This window comes from Xiphophorus couchianus, chromosome 12 (assembly GCF_001444195.1).
Source record: "Xiphophorus couchianus chromosome 12, X_couchianus-1.0, whole genome shotgun sequence".
In the NCBI taxonomy this organism is placed as follows: domain Eukaryota; kingdom Metazoa; phylum Chordata; class Actinopteri; order Cyprinodontiformes; family Poeciliidae; genus Xiphophorus; species Xiphophorus couchianus.
The window spans coordinates 18,735,081-18,756,885 of NC_040239.1; the positions used below are offsets into that span (position 1 = coordinate 18,735,081).

The 21,805-nt window shown below is 37.8% G+C and overlaps 1 protein-coding gene across 1 annotated transcript; it reads left to right on the plus strand.

Moving 5' to 3' along the window:
- The first annotated feature begins 2,835 nt into the window (after positions 1 to 2,835).
- vcana (versican a) lies at positions 2,836 to 15,869 on the plus strand. The gene is made up of 7 exons (XM_028033224.1): positions 2,836 to 3,183; positions 4,331 to 4,394; positions 7,071 to 7,454; positions 8,500 to 8,674; positions 8,800 to 8,927; positions 9,900 to 10,193; positions 12,874 to 15,869. Exons 2-7 carry the CDS (start codon positions 4,331 to 4,333, stop codon positions 14,067 to 14,069), a joined length of 2,241 nt encoding a protein of 746 aa, XP_027889025.1. The 5' UTR covers positions 2,836 to 3,183; the 3' UTR covers positions 14,070 to 15,869.
- Positions 15,870 to 21,805: the final 5,936 nt, after the last annotated feature.

Here is a 21,805-nt window from a genome sequence, read left to right on the forward strand (position 1 = left end):
GACCACCTTAATAGGTCATGTGATACATGGGTCATCTTGGGGTCCGCACAGCAGATCACCAGGATCAAACACTCTTTCACTAGGTCTTTGACTCAGTGATTTATAGCTACTGAACTGGCACAAGACTTCCACGGTTAGACATACAGCAGAAATATTTCACACATTGAGTTGCAGCTTTTTACTAAAACATCTTATCAGGTGGTATATTTTTTCTCCCCCAAAATGTCCTTTGATTAAACAAATTTATGAAGTCCCTTTTGTTTTAATGTTCCACAAGAATCAAGCTGATCAAGTGGTATTATTGGAGAGCATGGCAGACAGATTTCAGTATAGATTCTAGGTTCTGTGTTGCAAAAAGATCAGTCTTATGTGAGTCAAAACCTGATAGATAATGCTGTGGATGGAGAACAGGAAGCAAACAGTGACTATGGAAATGATAGTCTTCAGAACTTCGATTCTAATCTGCTTATATTTTCCTATGATTATTTTTTAATATGATTGGTTTTCATTGCAGATACTCACTCAGAAGTTAGATAAATGCTGCATCAGGTGATTTCCCAGTACAGTGGCACTGGATCCAGTCTGAGCACATACTTTAGTTAGAGGACCAAACAACTCCTCCTTTTCTAACTGGAATTTTTTTCTGTGCAATATGATTTTTCTTATTTCTGAATTCTGTTTTTGACTGAAATTATAGCAGAGGTAGAATATTTATGAATCTGATGAAGAACTGTAAGACTTGGCTACATGAAAATCAAACAATGCAGGAAGTTTACCTTCACAGCACTAGATGATTTTCAGCAGGATAACAGCAGTATAAGAAATGATTTCAGTATATTTTGAATGTTTACCATTTAATGTTTTAATTTTTTTCTTCCTTTTAAAGAAATCCAGATTTATGTAAATATGTAGCTACAATCAAAAAGTAATACTAGTATGCTTCAGTTCCCCACTGAAACAGGTGCATATCAATTCTCAAAGAAAAACATTGTATAGATTAATATAACAGAGACTGGTGTTGTCATGCCTTTAATTCTGTTAATTATGATAATTTTCCACTTACAGCTTTTGAAAAAACATTTAAATTCTTTAAAGGTCTGAACTCATTGAGTGGGTTCAGACTCAATGGGTTGTGGTGGCTGATCCAGGTCTGAACTTGATGCTGTTTCACAGTTTCAGCTTGATGGACTTTGGCATTGTCATCAGGGAAGAAACAATTGAATTAATGGAATAACCTGGTAATTCGGTATCTTATATTTGTCAGTCGATATCATAATGTTACTGAACCTTCAACTGCAACAACCTCAGATCATAGTACAACACCCACAAGCTTGCACAGTAGACACTAAGCATGATGGGTGCATGACTTCATTTGCCTCTCTTCTTACTCTGACACAGCCATTATTCTGGGAGAGAGTGAATCTGGACTTTCTTAAATCGCTGCAGAGTCTAATCTTTAGAATCTGGACTCTGAGTCTGTAATAAAATCTATCTATCTATCTATCTATCTATCTATCTATCTATCTGTCTGTCTGTCTGTCTGTCTGTCTGTCTGTCTGTCTGTCTGTCTGTCTGTCTGTCTGTCTGTCTGTCTGTCTGTCTGTCTGTCTGTCTGTCTATCTATCTATCTATCTATCTATCTATCTATCTATCTATCTATCTATCTATCTATCTATCTATCTATCTATCTATCTATCTATCTATCTATCTATCTATCTATCTTTATGCTCCCTTGTAGTTTAAAGCCTTTTTCTCCAGTTAGCCTCACTGATTAGTGGTTTTTCTTGAGGCTATACAGCTGTTTGTTGCCAATTCCTTAAGTTCCCATCACGTTATCCGTGTGGAAATGCTCTTACTTTCATTATTAACCATAGCATTGATGAGTTCTGCTGTTTCTTTAAATCCAATTGATGTCACCAAACATTTATAAGCGATCACCAATCACTGTCATTCCGAATTTTTTTCTACCACAATTATTTCTTAAAGAGGATGGTTCCTTATTGTCCTTCCAGTTTTTAAGAATGCATTACAGTTTTCACTCCGATTTTAGTTGTCTCTACAATCTCATCAGATGTTTATTCTGCTTGTTACTAAATGATTAGATCCTGAACAAAATTCTATTTTAGTCCAGGCAGTGTTTAACAGGATGTGGAAGCAGATTTTCATCTACTATTCTTTCTAACTTTTCAATATCTCATGATCACTCTATCAGGCACACGGATATTCCTGGAATGAGCCCTCCTTGGCGTTTAATAGCCAATGATGGGGAGCATAAGATGACCCAGCCTCCCCTCCTCCCCTCTTGGAAAAGCACAGCGCAGAGTTTCCAGTGAATCACTGTGAAGCAGACGGTTACCCATCTTAGCTGATCAGTTTCAACTGATAAGCACGTTTTCCCGATCGACAAAATAAAATAAACTAAATCTGTATTGTTCACATGTCTTGGTCTACCAGCGACAGCAGTGCCGGGGGTGTTGTGGAGGGTTGTGGCATTGGAACAACCAGACTGTTATGACTCGAAATGTAACCAGAGAAACGTCTGCACTACGCCGTTCGCAGGGCGCACCCTTTGGTTATAACTGCTGGACTTTCCAAATGGCACGAGATTTTCAGCATACTGATTATGATATATTTGGGGATCCTTTTAGGTAGTTTAAACAAGCATAAAAAAACCCAACAATGTTTCATTGAATGCATTTTGTGCTGCTTGCATGCTCGGAGTGAAGTGCGATCACCCAATAAAACAAGGACAACCTACAGAGGAGACCATTTGTGCCACATTAGTCTGACTAAGTGAGGAGCCGCTTCCTCTCCTGCACATGGTCAATTGGAGACTGTTCCCTCCTCCACAAGGTGTCTCATTCACTTTTTAAATGAGCTCCTCCTCTGTGACGAAATAACAGCGTGGCTTAGGCAAAATTGAACTTGTTTCTTGCCAACATTCACGGGATACCGTCGATGCGCTCAGATCCAGGAACACGCTGGAGTAGGACCGCGCATCACCTAAAGAGAGGAGTTAGGCTCACTGGGAAGAGGAAAAAGAGGTTTTACTGCCTCAACTTGGAGTGGACCTATCCAGGCACTGTTTTACGCACGCATGTGGTGCGCTGGGATTAGCTCGATCTAAGGATTTAGTATCTATAAACAATTTTCTTTGTTCAATGGAATAAAATTAATTTAAACGTAAGTATTCCCCCCCACTTTTTAGACTATCCTGCAAACGTTGTATAAGAAACTGGGCTCCTCTTATCTCTGTAGATGCTTTTCTGAACATATTACTTCGTATTGATAATGTAGTTCTGATAAAAGCAAATCAGTACGCATAAGACAACTTATCATGTTACAAATGTACCCAGTGATGCGTACTGTCCTCAGATAACTTCTCTGTCCCGCTTATTAAGGATTTAATTTAAAATATCAAATCATCCACTTTCAGGGCTTTAAAAAAAATCATATCGTATTTTTCTTTTTTGTTCCACATTAAATGAGGTCTATTAATGAAAATGGCGCACTGGCAGTCTCACAATCAGTCCCTAAATAAATGACGTTGGCAGTCATACTGGCAGTCTTTCACAGTGAGGAGCATCCCTGCATAAGGGGCCACAGGCTTTAAAAATCTGTAAACAATTAAACCCCTCTGTGATGCTGCAGTAGGCTGCAGTAGGGGACCTCCTTTGAATTATTCTTATTAGGATTTTCTAGAAAACCAAGTTCAACCAGCTGAAACCCATTGTTTCAATAAGTATTATGACAAATATTGACATTTGTCAGAACCAGTGGCTTAAATAAAAAGCCACAAATTTTGTTTTTTCAGTTTAAGGTGACTTTCAGTCTTCTATCATGTTGTATTTACTGATGGTGGTGATTTAGTAGTGCTAATTGCCTTTCGATAGAGGGTTCCCACAGTTTTCAGCTCTTACTGATACCCGACCCCTTGTGTTTATACTGTGGGGTGCTAATGAGGGCAGGGGGTCTGCTGCTCCTGCCCTCCTGTCTCCAAAACTCCTGGTTTGACCTCACAGGAAGTTTTACCTCTCAGCTTCACCACCCACATGTTCAGTGAAAACATGAAATTCTGTCTGTATATAGCTACAACGTCTGACTAAAGACTAACAAAAGGGTTAGCTAGTGATGCTTTCCACATTCTCACCATATTAAAAAAATGCCTTTTATGTAATACTATTTTTTATATACATATTTGTAGTATTAACTTTTTTTTTTAATCTAATATGATCAATCACTTTCACTGAAAATACTTATGATCACAAAAAACTCAACAATTCAGAAATTGTTTTCTAATGTAACATTTTTCATTTTTTTCTCTTTTCAGATGATTCTAAATATTAAGCATATCCTGTGGTTATATTATCTGTGTGATGCTGCATATGCAACAAGTAAGTCCTCTTCTCTTACTCTTGGGACTCTTCTGTTGACCCTTCCCCTGCTTTCTTTATGTATTTTGATCATGCATTCGCATAAAATCCCAATATTCTTCATCTTGTCTTTTTAAAGTGGACTCATTCATTTGTGTACCTACACACATGAAGCGTCAACATTAAACTGGCATGTGTTCAGTATGACAATTTTTATTATTATTTATTTTGGGAAAAGGAGATAGTTACATGAGTGCTCTGGTTTATACATTTGGTCAATTCAACACCCATATCATATTAGAAGGAGCCACTGGTTTGAAGACAGAACAGCTGCTAACATCACACATGCTAATATGGCCTTCTATTAAAGCACACAAACTCATGCCTCTAGGGCTGCTTCACCAGTGTTTCCTAAGCATTCTCTACATTGTTCCTTGTGAATGCCAACTCCTTCTTTTCCTCCCCCTCAAAAACCTTCCAAAAAGAGAAAAAATGGTAATTTGGTTCCTCTCTGTAGAGCTTTGTGTGATACAGCCTACTGCTATTGATTTGTGTCTGGCATCTATTCCCACTTTTTAAAACACAAGACTTAAACATGAGTTCATGCGCGTTAACAATGGAATAAATGTGATTGCAGTTGTGCAATTTTGCATTGTTAGCAAAAATGTTAATGTAAGACATATGAATGAACTTTTGCTTTGATCTTCTGCACTATGAGTGGTTATGTCATGGTAGTTGAGGGATTACTGATCTAACGGTTCAATTCATAATGTGTGTTAAAAAAAACTATGAAGAGTTAAAATATATATTTTTAGCCAGACCCAGATTTAGCATGATGTAAGACCCTGAATTGTTACTAAAAAGTTTAAGTTTTCGAGAAATGTCTTCATCAGTACAAATACATTGTTAAGGCCACCAAACAGATTCTATGTGGCCAAATAACATGAACAAACAAAAACAATCACAAAACAAAGGATAAAATTAAAGATTTGTATAACGTGGACTGTCCTTATACTTACCTTTCTTTAAGTTCAGGGTTAGGATTTAGAGCAGTGTTGTGTTTTTCAACCCTGGTCTTCAAGACGCACTGTCCTGCAGGTCTTAGATCTTTCCCTGCTTCAGCAAACATGATTTCAATTGGTGACTCCTTAATCTGATCTGGATAACTACAATTATCCAGATCAGATTTGTTAAATCAGCTAAACATCTCTAAAGCATGCAGGGCAGTGTGCCTTGAGGACCAGGGTTGAAAAACACTGTTATGGAGGTAGGGCCATCTCCAGGAGTCCTGACTACTGCCCTGTTAAGCCACTGATAAAGTCTGGATTGGCCTGCAGCTGATTAGTCTCATGGCATCTTTATTTTAGCTAGTCCAACTTAGGTCAAAGGCAAAGAGGACTTCTACTGTATTACAACAATTTCAGAATCTAAAACATTAGTGGTTCATGTGAATACTATTTCATAAATACTTAGAACTTTATCAAGTCTGCATTCAGTGGGTATTAACAAGTAAGGCAATGAATCTTTACATGGCATATGAAGTATGTGCCCAATAAAAAAAGGAATATGGTGTAAAAGGAAAATATTAAACAGTTAATAGTTAAACTGAACCCTCATACAAAATTGGAGATGACCATTTTAAAATATTTTCATAGTCAAAGTTTACGTTAATTTTATTTCTTGAACATTTAACCTGTCACTAAGTTTGCAGTGAGTGGTTATTACATAGAAACTGATGATTATCTACACAAGAAATTAAACTAGGAGGTGATGTATCATCAGTAATCTTCCTTTGCAAAGTGTACATATGGAAGTAAAATGTGAAAAAGGCAAACATATTGTAGAAGTCACATTATTTTGTTGATTTCTACTTTAAGACAGTTTTACATCAAAGTTACTGTGACTGAAATAGTTTTGCATGTTCAGTCATCAGTCCTTGTTTCACACATAAAGATCATTGGTGATTGGTGAGTATTTCTTGTGCAAATATTTAGCATATTCTATGTACAAAAAATCACCCAGTACCAATATTGTCATGAAATACTGTTTGAACAAACCATAAGTACTTTTTGAGATTGTTTTAAGATAATAGAAGTTAGCTTTATCTTGACCTCTTGGCTAGCCATTAGCATGAGCCTGAAATAATCTGGATTAATCCTAAACAAAGGAATTAGGAGAGATTACTTCAAGTAAATTGTTTACACATTCATACTTTACAACTTTTCATAATTTTTTTAGATATCCTTTTAACATTGTCTGATGTGTTGGTTGTCATATTGACATCATTCTAGTTTAGACTAATCTTAGTTTGTCCAAGCATTAGATGTCAAGAACTTACCAGAGGTCTAACATGAAATGATTTAGCCATGTGTCCTTGTTTTAGCAACATAGTTTAACTCCATTAAAACATTGTACATGCACTGCACTCAGTGGGGAATTTGTTCCCACACCCATCATTTTAAAGATGAGGTTGAACTTTCCAAGAGTCACTTTCAAAACATGATGCATGTTGTTTTTTCTTTTTTTTTTATTAAGATGGGTGTAGTTGTCACACCCTTTCATTTCATTCATTTGTCACACCCTTTCAGTGTGTGTTGTCTTCTATGTTCTGAGGAAAGAGTAAACAGAATATAATAGAATGGGAAGTAAAAGGTACTAATAACTACATTAACTCTTTTGCCTTTTTTTGCCTTTCAGCATCCAACACATTATCAATAATCCAACCAATCTCTGGATCCCTCTCAGGGAAAGTAAATCTTCCCTGCTTCTTCTCCACAATCCCAACATCAGCGCCAGTCATAGGTACAAATAGAACAGCCAATTATGGCAAAGATTACTTACGAATCAAATGGACCAAAATAAAAGGACAGGAAAAGTCTACAGTGTTGGTGATGCAAAATGGGGTCATCAAGATGAACCCCATCTACAGGAACCGTGTGTCAGTGCCCAGTCACCCTGAGGATGTCGGTGACGCCTCCTTGACTATGGTCAAGCTGCGAGCTAGTGATGCTGGGACTTACAGTTGTGAAGCCACATACGGCATTGAAGATACGCATGATATTGTTAACCTTGATGTCAGTGGTAAGCTATTTATAGTTTCCTTGTTTTCGTGTTATGGAATTACATGATTTAGATGAAAACCAAAATTTGCAGAAGTGAATTACTAAAAAAAAGGTTAATAAGAGAGAAATTGAATATAAGTGGTGATAGAAATGTAAACAGGATGTGAGAGCAATGCTTTGATAGCTGCAGCTACCTAGTAGTTACAGAGAGGTAACTACAACTTTAAGTTGTCCTTGCTTCAGAGAGAATGCCCTCCTTAAAAAAGATTTAAGAGACTTTTATGAGTTAGTTTGTGATGAATTCCCTATAAAATATGTTAAGGTTTGTGGTTGTGAAAAAAGTGGAATATTCAGTATTTTACTTTATGGCTTTCTCAGTTTAAACCCAGTCAAAAAAGATTTAATATGGGCAAACTTCCATATGTTGTATACAAACTTTGGTGCACATTTCATGGGTGTCTTGTCATTACCTTGTGTCACCCCCCCCTCCAACACTGACAGTATTACCAAACAAACAGTGTATTTCACTACTGTGAAATACATGTGTTAATGCAGGTCACATGATAACATATCTTCACCTTGTTCAGTTGTTTTAATTTTATAGGCTTTTAGAAAATTAATGTGGGTGATACTGTATAACTTTTGTGGACGCATGGGTGGGGAGAAACTGGGATAGTTTTGGTTTACAATCTGCCTGACCTCTTTTCCAACAATTTGCAATGTTAATTGACACCATCAATCAAATCTGAAGCATCTGTTTACCGTCCACAAATATGGGGATTTCAGGGCTATGGCATCACATGCAGTTATCTTGTTCATTTGTGGTGAACAGTGTGAGTATTTCACATATCCTCTCGGCTTATTGCAAACCTCCTTGTTTCCAAAGACGCTAAGAGACTCATTTTTTTTACCCTCAGAGAGTGTTTTACAAGACACTTGCCAAAATTTACCACCCTGGATTTATGCTAACGAATTGCAGATGACTATCTTCAACTGTGTATACAAAATTTGATTGTCTCTCATCTTTGAATGGTTCTTACTTTTTGTAACTTATTTGTTGCCAGGTGTTGTTTTTCACTATCGAGCAAGCCCCAGCAGGTACACCTTAAGTTATGAGAAAGCTGTCCAAACTTGCAAAGATATTGGAGCAAGCATAGCTACCTATTCCCAACTGAAAGCAGCTTATGAAGATGGATTTGACCAGTGTGATGCTGGCTGGATTGCTGACCAGACAGTGAGGTCAGCTTTATCACTCAACACTACTGTTGATACACATAATGAACATATGTACTGTATATACAGCAAATGTAAAAAATGTGCACATTACGACATTATGATTTTTAATACTAAGCCTTTTTCTATAGATACCCAATTACCAGACCAAGAGACGGCTGCCTTGGAAACCTTAAGATGATACCTGGTGTTAGGACATACGGAGTTAGAAACCCTTCAGAGACCTATGATGTATACTGTTACGTCGATAAACTTGACGGTAAGCTATTGGGGCAGTTTTGAGAGCGTGAGTTTAAAAAGGCTTCAGCTAAAACTCTTATTGTACCACGATTACCATCGTGGTAATTGTACCACGTAATCCTTGTTTTTGACACAATTTTCTGCACAAATAAGCTTCACATTTTATAAAAGGAAGATTGCAGAGAAGCTTCTAATAACTTCACATGAAAGAATGGCTTTAGTGGTTTTTTTAAAAGTCCCCAACAAAAATATGATAATTAGATTTTTAACTGTCTTTGGCACTGCTCAGCAATTTTTTCTCTCTCTTCATCAACTAGTTTAGTATGTTACTGTTCTTGGATTAAATTGCACTACAGTATTTTACTGTGATTAATGTCCCTGTTGTCAAATAGAAATTCCAATCACCTCTCAGCATTTGCTCTTCTATCTGGGATTTGTTCAGGGCAATATTTTGAGCGCATGGTATTTAATATCACTTAATGAAGATTTGCAAACAGATATTAAACAAATAGAGGTAACATACTAGGTCTTCAGTTTAAGCTGCTGAAGACATATGCTACACTGTAAATAATAAACCAGAACCCTTCTTTATTAGCATGTGATCATTGTTGATAGTGACTGTAGAATACTGCCAAAAACGCATGCTGTATTACCCAGAGATTGTAGTTTCTGTTCCACATTTAACCAGACTTGTGTGACACACCAGTTTGATTATAAGTGAAACAATGCAATTACTCCTTATCGTGAAACTAAGCCCCAAATCAGCATTTTTTTTTACTGACAAACTGTCTAAATAGGTTATTTAGGATTCTATCTCTATGCCTCTGTGTGATTTTTAACATTTTCTTGTATGTGTAGTTCTGCATTATTTTGCCTAAACCGTCTCACTGCTGGCCTCATTTGGTCGAACGTCCGGACTAGATAAAGCTGTATACAAGTACAGTCCATGCTTTGCTTTTATAAAGTCTTCATTATTTTTTCTTTCTTTCAGGTGAAGTCTTTTATGCTCCTGCGGCGGGTAAGCTAACTTTTTTAGAGGCCACTGAGGAGTGCAAAAAACACAAAGCTGTCTTGGCGTCCACTGGCCAACTCCACGCTGCTTGGAGAATGGGACTGGACAGATGTGACTATGGCTGGCTCTCTGACGGGAGTGTACGACACCCTGTTGTGCATCCTAGAATTCCATGTGGCGGAGGCCTAATGGGTGTCAGGACACTGTATCGCTACAGAAATCAGACCTGCTTTCCAGAACCTTCCATGAAGTTTGGAGCTTACTGCTTTAGAGGTAAAAACTATTTTTCCTTGAATTCTTGAAATTTAAACTGAATGTGCAGTGCATGTTTTTTGACAGAATAATCAAATTTTTAGCACTGAAGCAAACATTCATATAGCATGGAAAATTATCTCAGAAAAAACATTCAACCTTTCCCCCTTTTGTTTATTTTGCTGGGTTCATGCTCTTTGTTATAAAACACCAAGTACTAGAAAATATGAATAATTTCTTTTCAAAGTTAAGAGAACAGTTTAAAGTTGCAGTGTGTATGTAATATTTGTTAAAATTGTCACTATGTTGTGACAATATAACATGAGACAGATAATCTGTGAAAAGATCAAACTTTATCACTTATTATTTATTTGTTATACTTTTGCCATCCTTGCCTGGCATTCAAGTGTTTCAGGAACTACATCAGAAAGCCAGGTTGATTAATTTCTAATAAGCATTGTGCTGCTTGTTGTAGATGCTAGTGGGGTCAATGGACTACAATTACATAAAGAACTTTTCTTCTAATTGACAAAAAATGAGTAATGATATTTCTCAGGAGTTTGAGGTCAATGAACTGTTGTTTAAATTTATTATGCTTCATTACTTCCAGTTGTCCTAATTAAGGTTTATTTTTCATTTAAAAAGTCCACATGTGTAAATGATATCTTAATTAAATAAATATTAATTTAACTGTAATTTTAGTCATAATAAATGAAACCCAACTGTTTAACTTGAAAATGTTCAGGTTAAACTAGTTATGTCACAGGGGACCTAGGTTTACACAGAGATTATCATGAGAATAGAAGCAAATGCAGAATTGGATTTTTACTAAAAATCACATTAATAATGGCCCTTTATGGTACGCTAAATGATATCAGAATGATAAAAACCCTAAAATTGTGATAGTTTCAAAATTGCTAGGGTAGCACCCACAGATAGATAATAGAAGTAACTTAGAAAGGGCAGTAAAAGTGCCCAATGCTGCAGCCTTTTTAGACGCACTAACCGACCCTCCCCTTGCAGCTTTCATCTCTAATTTCCATTGTCAGTTTTGGTTCTGTCATTCTCACTTGTAGTTATCTGAGTAGACATTTGGATAATGGACAAAAACTACTGCTGGACTTCTAAATTCAGTCATCCTTGGTGACCTTTGACATGGCCTTTCCATCTTCACAAATGAAAGGCTGGACAGATAAGCTGACCACTGCCTGGTCATTTAATGCCTCTTGGGCCATGCTGACTCTCGCAGTGATAAGTCTTCATGGAGTTCAGAGGGCACACAAACATGCCACACTCACCTCCTGCTCTGTGTGTCATGTCAGCTCTCTCACCCAAGTTGTATTTACACCTTAGTGTAAGTGAGCTTTAAGTGCCACTTTTTGGCGGATCTCTGTCCTATCTGTCTTTACAGCCTGCAATACAGTCTCTATAGGAAAATATTATCTAACCCAATGTCACTTAAACTACAGAAAAACACATAGGAGGGGGCGCTAGATGCAGTGAGAAAATGTAATGATTATTTGCTAAGTAGACTTTGGATTCCCCTGAAAGAAACAAGGGTCTCTATAACAGCAACAGTTGAAATGGATTTGTGATATAATGCAATATTTCTGAGAGCAGACCCTCATTTTCCTGTAATGGAAAATGTGTCTCACTCCTTATGTCACTTATGCTGTAGTTTCATGAGCAAAAGGCTGATGCGTAATGGTCAACAGCTGCCTTTTATGCAGTCTGTCAGTGCAACTAAGGGTGGCTTTAGATTGGTTTTTATTAGTATGAGTAAATGCAAGAGACTGGGAGTACAGAGGAGCAGGAAGCAAGAGGACCCTTTCGAAAATAATTTATGAACTAAGTGACTTATTAAAATGCTTATGCTTAACTTATCTGATTTGGTATTTGCTGCTCTACACTCAGCGAAAGAAAATGAAAGCAGTCATATATGACAGCTAGATTATAGTAACAGAACCAACAGAGGATGGCAAAGATGAAGAAACAGTAGCAAAACCACAAGACGTGATCCCTTCAACTATACATACAACTTAATTCCTCTGTTATGCACATTGTGGCCCTTTTAGGCAAGTCTGGAAATGTTTGGAAAAACTTTCAAAGTGCACATATGAAAAAGACTGTTTGAATAATTACCTATTTTTCCACGAATATCCTGTTGTCATGTCATTCAAGACCATGAAAGCTGATTAAAAGTTCAAACTTAATGTCTTGAGTTATTAGCTCTGTATCCTTAGAAAAAATGGCTACTTATGACTGGTTGGAAATTGCAGTAAGAGTTAACAGAGGAAGTCGTCTTCACTGAAGTTTCTAGCAAACATTAGAAGTTGTGAACGCATATGTTAGCTGTTGCTGTTATTTACTTTTTGTTTCCCAACAATTGAAATGGTATTACAGCAACACTAGGAACTTAATCTTGCTACACCACTCTACAAAATAAATACAGTTTCACACATTTTCAATGTGAAGTATTTACTTTGTGCATGAAAAAAGGCTTATTTGGTGCACATTTCAGTCACACAAACTCAAATCACATCAATGCTACATTTGCAGGACATCATAGTCTGAAAAATCTCTTACAATTGTTAGTCATCAAATTCCAATGCAAATTCTCAATACATTTGTTTACTGACTTTCCAAAAGTTTTAATATTTTTTTTTTACATTTTTTGTGTTTTTTATTGTTTACTCTATAGGAGGGAGAGACACAATCAACCAGACTTTCCTTGTGGATGTATCTGTACAAGAAGTCATTACTACCACCACCACCACCAGATCCACCACTGTTTCCACCACATCATTCGACACAACAGCAGAGGCAGAGAAGTCTTCAGACTATGATCCCACATATGTTACATCAATGTTCTCTGTCAGTATGTCTCCTCCTCAGCCCACTCCCCCAGACCAAGATGCTCAATTAATCACAACAGTTGCACCAACAATTATAGAGGATTCTGATGATAAAGATAGTATAAGCGACATAGACATAAATTACTCTAACAGCTTTGGTACTGTTGGACCTGTTCCTTCCCATGGTGAAGAGATCACTGAAATTCACATGACGAAAGAGACCACTGGTTCTACAGCATCCTTTGAAGATCCAGATTCCCACTCGGTGATTGAGATCAGCACAATCAAACCTGATGTACTTCTACCAGATGACTCTTTAAATACAGCAGGCAGGTTTGCAGAGGGGAAGACAGAGAAAACTATTGTGACTCATAGGATGATCACAGATATTTCCTCTAAAATCACAGATGCTCCTACAGAATCTACTGAAATGACCAGGAAAGGAGCATTTATTTCCTCTGTATCAACACCATTCATCGCAGCTCCTGGTTTCCAGTTAACAACACCAGGAGATTATGAAGATGGGACTATAACTGATATTTTTCTCCAGGCTACTCCACCATTCCAGCCATTCCCACAGATCATAGATCAAACTGCCATGGAAACATCAACCCCAACTACAAGTGGCACTACCTCTAGGTATAACACTGTGCCAGAAGATGAGATAAGCACCACAGAAATAACAGAGACCCTTGACATTGAAAGGCAAACAATACAAAAAACACAGGAAGCAGATTCTCTTGCTACATCTGGTGATCCAGATGTAGCTTCCAGGTTCCCGGTTGAGAGCCGAGTGTTTACTGAAGAAGTGGCATTGTCAACAACTGAACACACCCTCAGTGAGTCCAGCAGTCGGAGAACAGAACATACTGCAGAAACTCTCACAGAGGATGACACTTTGGGAAGCAGTGGGGCAGAGAGATTTACATTCTCTTCTACGACATCAACTGTAACCAGCACGCTCAAAATCACACCTTCAGTGGTCACGAAGGCACAGATTCAGAATATTTCAGGTAAGATTAGCATTTTCTTACATTTTTAAACAGAGGACAAATAAGGAGGGAGATGTAACAAAAGGAATGTAATACAATGTGTGCGTGTGCCAAGGTTGTCTTTGGTTTGAATATGGTCTTCTGCATAGATTATTTCTTTCCTCCAGTGGAATTAAGTGTATCATTTGAGACAAGCGCCACAGAAATAACAGAAATATTTGCAGTTACTTGCTTGAACAAATGCAGTTTGTATTCATGGTAATGCATTTTCTGTAGGTGATTTGTTTCCTATGTTGTTTTGGCACATGATAGTATTCATAATGACTAGGCCCCTCTTTTGCTGCCAAATTAGTTCTGACCAGTCGAGAAAAATAGCATGCAACATCTAGGGTTCCCTGTGGGTTCTGGTACTGGCTTTTGAGCAATAGATTCTTTGGACCTTGTGAATTTTTGTGTGGAGTCTTTGTGGATGGAATTGTTTCCCAAGGATGTCATTACAGCTTATCAAATGTTAAGTTGCAATAATTTGATAAGATCTTCTGACTTTGGAGTTATTTGCAGAGTCCCCTGCCATGTTCTTTTGAGGGCTGTCTTGCCATGCACTGCACCTGGTCCCTAAAAAGAAGTTTTCAGTACTTTGTAGTTTTTTTTTCCTAGCACTATGGGTTTCTACATCTTCTCTTGTGGCATTCATTGGTACCATACAGGCAGAAAAGAAACAAAAAACCACTGACAAATGCAGTTTATATTTAAGCCCTTGTTTTATAAAATATAACATCAAAACTTACAGTAGATGATAGGCTAGCCTTAATTAGGCACAATGACTTACATTTCAAACTAAAACATGTATGACTTCAACATTATGAAAATCATAATAATAGTAACTATTATTATATATGACTTACATTATGAAAGTCTTACATTTCACAAGAATAATGTGACTTTCATCCTATGAAAGTCACATTATGACTCATAGTCGTACATGTGAAAGAATGCAGGTTTATTTTGTGTTGTTTAACTACTTCTATGCATTTACATTATTCCCCTAACTGAGTGTGACCATCTGACTGACAGCCAACCTGGCAATAACTAAAGTGTGTTGGCAGTCTACCGCCTTAAGCACAGTAAACACTGTCTTCATCTTAGACTGGACACCACCTCATAAGGTGATGTCATCACTAACTCACAGTCCCTGCCCTTTTTGTCAGGACAGCTGGAGGCTGCCTGACCAAAGGAAGTGATTATAGCTACTTTTACTGCTCATGTGATTGACTGAGACTTTCTGGGTCTCATTCTGTCCTCCCAGTGTGTATGGGAAAAACATGCAGAAAAATTTGTGGTGACATTGAAAGGTTTGTCTGCATTGTAACAAAATAAAATCTCATTTGGGTTTAAAGAAAATCACTTAACTAATTTTTTTATGGGCGTAAAAACATCACTTAGCAAATTTGTTGTGTGGCTCCAGATTATTGTGTTATAGTGAACTTTACGCTTGTGTTTTAGATTAATTGATGACAGCTAAATACACTGTTTACCAAGTGTTTTAGTTATTGCGACTTCTTAAATTATTGATCATCTATGTGTCAAAGAAAAAATTTACAGAATATCACAAAATCCCAAATAGTACATTCAGACTGCATTTAAAGTTCTGTTTTAAATTGGCTGTTCTCACCTTGATAAACTGATTTTTACACAGTTTGTGGAAAACACCAGAAATTTTGAACATGCATGTATTCCAACCCTCATATTTTCTGTTGCTAGACCTACTCTACAGATTGAAGTCTGCATTGTAAAGTATGTATTTAAATAATTCTGAGGATTAAAAATATTAGAATCAATAAATGCACATTTTTTTTCAAACAATAGTTATATTATTACTCAAAACCTAAAAAGCATTACAATACCTGCAGAGACAAAGGACATAGTATCCGAAGCCCTGCTTTTCTTTGTATAATGTATCTTCTGGAGGTGAGTGTGGAAAAAGCAAGAGATTACTCAGCTATTTGTAGTCTTATAAAAATTACAAGGAGGATGGAGAAAAATAATCCAAATAGACTACTAAAATTAACTGTCATCTATATTACTTTCTCATCTACATTGTCAGTGCCTGATTGCTTGTCTTTACATTCTATTTTAATGAATTTGTTCTTTTCTGCAATAAAATTAAAAATTACAGGACTTGTTTTTCACACATTCCTGAAGAGGATCTAATTTTAAACAACCTGTTTGTTGTGTCACTTTTTTCCCTCAAATTGAGGAATAGAGGAAATTGAGGAATTGAGGAAATTGAAGAATTTTACTCAAAAACAATATTTCTATGCTATAGTGAACTTTGCTATGGAAGAATTTATGTAAATAGTTGACTACATCTCTTGGCTTTTTAATAATAGCATTTCCACATTCAATGAAAGTAGGCTGCACTGGAATTTTTCTAAGCACACAATTTCGAGTTTTCCACAGTTGTTTGTGATAATTTTTAATTTGCGCTGTCAGTATAATTGACTTAGCTGTAAATGTAACTGACAGTCTGTGATATTCTGGGGTTGGAAAGAACAAGCAGAGGAAATGTGGAGACGAAATCTTTTAATGGTGGAACGCAGGAACAGAACAGCTACTACAGTACAGTTTTTCTGGCTAACCCAATCTAATAAGTTGGCCTACTAAGAACTATACCTAGAACAGGTATATCTGTATTTCTACCACTAGGGGCAACAAACCACTCTATTACACAGTCATTACTCTCTTGAACCAGTTTTATTTTATTTTATTTTCTTTTGTAAGTTGGTGGCATGCAGGCATCTGCTTGTTTAAGTGTAGAACAAGTATGTGTTTGAGTGGGTCAGTAAGGCCAGGAAATTGCTTAAGTTCCCAGGCGTGACCTTCTTTGTAACAGGTGTCTTTCAACATGGTTGAAAAGCTACAGGTGTTCTCATTTACAACTGATAATCTTTCTACACTGTCATTTGAGGAAAACAGAGATGAGGCAGTGGGACTGAAGGCATAGACAGCAAGAAAATAAGGAGAGTGATGGAGGACAGAGTTGTAAAAGTCATGTGTATTAATGGATTTGTGCATTTGTAAATCTGGTAGCAACTGATAGGCAATTCATGGAAAGTTGGATTGTACTACTAGACTTATTCATAGCTCTAGTTCTCTTTAACTTGCTCATTCAATAGATTTAGTTTAAAAACTTTAATTTACAGTTAATTTAAAAACTTTAAGTTGAAGTTTTTATTTTCTTGCATAGTGTTGATGACTTATGTTTTAGTTTATGTCCTTTGTGTTTTGGAGGATGTGTAGTCTTCCCATCAAGAAAATGTTATTTGGTATTGAAGACATACAGTACAGACCAAAGGTTTGGACACACTTTCTCATTGACTTCAATGAGAAGGTGTGTCCAAACTTTTGGTCTGTACTGTATACCTTTGTTAGGCACTGTGCTGTTGGTGAAGGATACCATTGCTGTAAAGCAATGGTCTCAAACTGCTGTCCTCAAGGCTGAGAGTCCTGCAACACATAGAGGTCATTCTCTACAAAGCTCTAATAACCTAATATTGGAGCAGGGTGTGCTGAAGGTTACAGAGATCTAAAAGGTGTAGGTCACTGACTATTCACAACCACCCTTTGAGACCTATTGCAACTTTAACAACAGGAATGTGGGTAAATGTGTCACTTTGTAGATATGTATTTCCCACCAAATAAATGTAACCAAACTGTTTTAGTTTTAAATATGCTACTAAAAGTGACATGTTTATTTGAAGAAATTTAAGCATAAAACCATATTTAAGCATTAAAATAAAAACAATAAAAAAACTATATGAGATTGTTGTGCTATCTTCTATAATGGCAAATGCATTTTAATAAGCCTCTTTGCATTTTCAGAAAGTAGAACTTCTGTTGAAAACATCACTAATTCTACTGAGACACCCATCACTAAAACCACGGCTGGTTCTTCTGCTTTCAACATTCTGTCCGTATCGACATCAAGAAAAGCCGAAACAAGTGACACTTCAAAAACAGATGTTTCTTCAGCTTCAGCGCTCCAGAGCACAGAGAAACCAACATCAATGTCATCTGAAACATATCAGACTCTTGCTACAATGAAGTTCCAGGAAACGTCAGCAGTTCCAGAGGAAAGTTCAAAATCTCCAATTACAAGAGAAGATAGGACAAGTAAACCAACAAGTGAAATGTCTAGCAGAGACATTGCATATTCTACTGGCTCATCATTGTTCAGCACTGAGAAGACAACAAATATTCTACCTAAGGATGACGACAGTGTTCAAACAGGTCAGACAACGAGACCTTCACTTTCCACAGTAACTGGCAGAACAGAAAGTTCTTCTGCCGCTTCTCCAGTAGATAGAGACTATACTAGAGGCCAAACCATTGACATGTCCACACCAGTATCGACTGTTGCAGGGTTATCGTCATCTGATATCGTCAATGAGACAACACGATCGCCTGAAGCTATGACGATTCAAATAGGCACAGAACCCAAAATCTCCGGAGAAGGCTCTGCTGCTTTTGCTGACAAGTCAGTTGTGACCATTGCCACTGCATTCCCAACATCTGCTGTCTCTGATGGTAAACCCATGAGCCCATCAACGCTTTCTTCGATTATTCCATCTGTCTCATCATCCACAACTCTGCATGATGAGTATGAAGAAATAAGTACAAGGTTTACAACTGTCGAGTCCATTGATGTACTCAGTGAATCAAGTATTCAACCTGACACAGCTTCAAAGCTCATTGTCACAGATCCAGAAAGTGCTGGACAAACACATTCTAATGTTACTGATGAGTCAATGAAGACAACAGCAGTTTATACAACAATAGGCACAAAGTCAGCTTCAGTCTCAGAATCATACACATCTGAAACAAGTGATGTGTCAAAAACTGCTGTCACGCCAGCCGTCTTACTCCGTAGCACAGCAAAACCAACATTGGAATCTACTGAAACAGAACAAACTTTTACCACATCCCATTCTCAAGCAAAATCTGAAACTTCATTTGACACGTCAAGCTCAGCCATAACTGATGGAAGGACCACAAATCCATATACTAGTGGATACCCTGAAGAAATGTCCAGCAAACACATGGAATCTCCAACAGGTTCCTCGTTAATCAGTCCAGAGACCACAACAGCAGAACAAATTGATAGCTTTTCAACAGAACTAAGAACTCTCCCCTCAGTTTCATCTCTTACTGAAAAGCCAGAGAAAAGTGTTGGTGCTACTACAGAAGATATGGACGGTTCAGGAACTCCGAGTACAGACTTGTTCACATCATCTATAACCGTTATTGGTGCATCGTCCAGTCTCTACAGTATTGACACAACAACAGTAACAACATCTCCTGAATCAGAGTCTGCCACTGTGAGAACAGAACAAGGTACTTCTGGTGAAAACATCACTAAGTCTACTGAGACACCCATCACTAAAACCACGTCTGGCTCTTCTGCTTTCAATATTCTGTCCGTCTCGACATCAAGAAAAGCCGAAACAAGTGACACTTCAAAAACAGACGTTTCTTCAGCTTCAGCGCTCCAGAGCACAGAGGAACCAACATCAATGTCATCTGAAACATATCAGACTCTTGCTACAATGAAGTTCCAGGAAACGTCAGCAGTTCCAGAGGAAAGTTCAAAATCTCCAATTACAAGAGAAGATAGGACAAGTAAACCAACAAGTGAAATGTCTAGCAGAGACATTGCATATTCTACTGGCTCATCATTGTTCAGCACTGAGAAGACAACAAATATTCTACCTAAGGATGACGACAGTGTTCAAACAGGTCAGACAACGAGACCTTCACTTTCCACAGTAACAGGCAGAACAGAAAGTTCTTCTGCCGCTTCTCCAGTAGATAGAGACTATACTAGAGGCCAAACCATTGACATGTCCACACCAGTATCGACTGTTGCAGGGTTATCGTCATCTGATATCGTCAATGAGACAACACGATCGCCTGAAGCTACGACGATTCAAATAGGCACAGAACCCAAAATCTCCGGAGAAGGCTCTGCTGCTTTTGCTGACAAGTCAGTTGTGACCATTGCCACTGCATTCCCAACATCTGCTGTCTCTGATGGTAAACCCATGAGCCCATCAACGCTTTCTTCGATTATTCCATCTGTCTCATCATCCACAACTCTGCATGATGAGTATGAAGAAATAAGTACAAGGTTTACAACTGTCGAGTCCATTGATGTACTCAGTGAATCAAGTATTCAACCTGACACAGCTTCAAAGCTCATTGTCACAGATCCAGAAAGTGCTGGACAAACACATTCTAATGTTACTGATGAGTCAATGAAGACAACAGCAGTTTATACAACAATAGGCACAAAGTCAGCTTCAGTCTCAGAATCATACACATCTGAAACAAGTGATGTGTCAAAAACTGCTGTCACGCCAGCCGTCTTACTCCGTAGCACAGCAAAACCAACATTGGAATCTACTGAAACAGAACAAACTTTTACCACATCCCATTCTCAAGCAAAATCTGAAACTTCATTTGACACGTCAAGCTCAGCCATAACTGATGGAAGGACCACAAATCCATATACTAGTGGATACCCTGAAGAAATGTCCAGCAAACACATGGAATCTCCAACAGGTTCCTCGTTAATCAGTCCAGAGACCACAACAGCAGAACAAATTGATAGCTTTTCAACAGAACTAAGAACTCTCCCCTCAGTTTCATCTCTTACTGAAAAGCCAGAGAAAAGTGTTGGTGCTACTACAGAAGATATGGACGGTTCAGGAACTCCGAGTACAGACTTGTTCACATCATCTATAACCGTTATTGGTGCATCGTCCAGTCTCTACAGTATTGACACAACAACAGTAACAACATCTCCTGAATCAGAGTCTGCCACTGTGAGAACAGAACAAGGTACTTCTGGTGAAAACATCACTAAGTCTACTGAGACACCCATCACTAAAACCACGTCTGGCTCTTCTGCTTTCAATATTCTGTCCGTCTCGACATCAAGAAAAGCCGAAACAAGTGACACTTCAAAAACAGACGTTTCTTCAGCTTCAGCGCTCCAGAGCACAGAGGAACCAACATCAATGTCATCTGAAACATATCACACTCTTGCTACAGTGAAGTTGCAGGAAATGTCAGCAGTTCCAGAGGAAAGTTCAAAATCTCCAATTACAAGAGAAGATAGGACAAGTAAACCAACAAGTGAAATGTCTAGCAGAGACATTGCATATTCTACTGGCTCATCATTGTTCAGCACTGAGAAGACAACAAATATTCTACCTAAGGATGACGACAGTGTTCAAACAGGTCAGACAACGAGACCTTCACTTTCCACAGTAACAGGCAGAACAGAAAGTTCTTCTGCCGCTTCTCCAGTAGATAGAGACTATACTAGAGGCCAAACCATTGACATGTCCACACCAGTATCGACTGTTGCAGGGTTATCGTCATCTGATATCGTCAATGAGACAACACGATCGCCTGAAGCTACGACGATTCAAATAGGCACAGAACCCGAAATCTCCGGAGAAGGCTCTGCTGCTTTTGCTGACAAGTCAGTTGTGACCATTGCCACTGCATTCCCAACATCTGCTGTCTCTGATGGTAAACCCATGAGCCCATCAACGCTTTCTTCGATTATTCCATCTGTCTCATCATCCACAACTCTGCATGATGAGTATGAAGAAATAAGTACAAGGTTTACAACTGTCGAGTCCATTGATGTACTCAGTGAATCAAGTATTCAACCTGACACAGCTTCAAAGCTCATTGTCACAGATCCAGAAAGTGC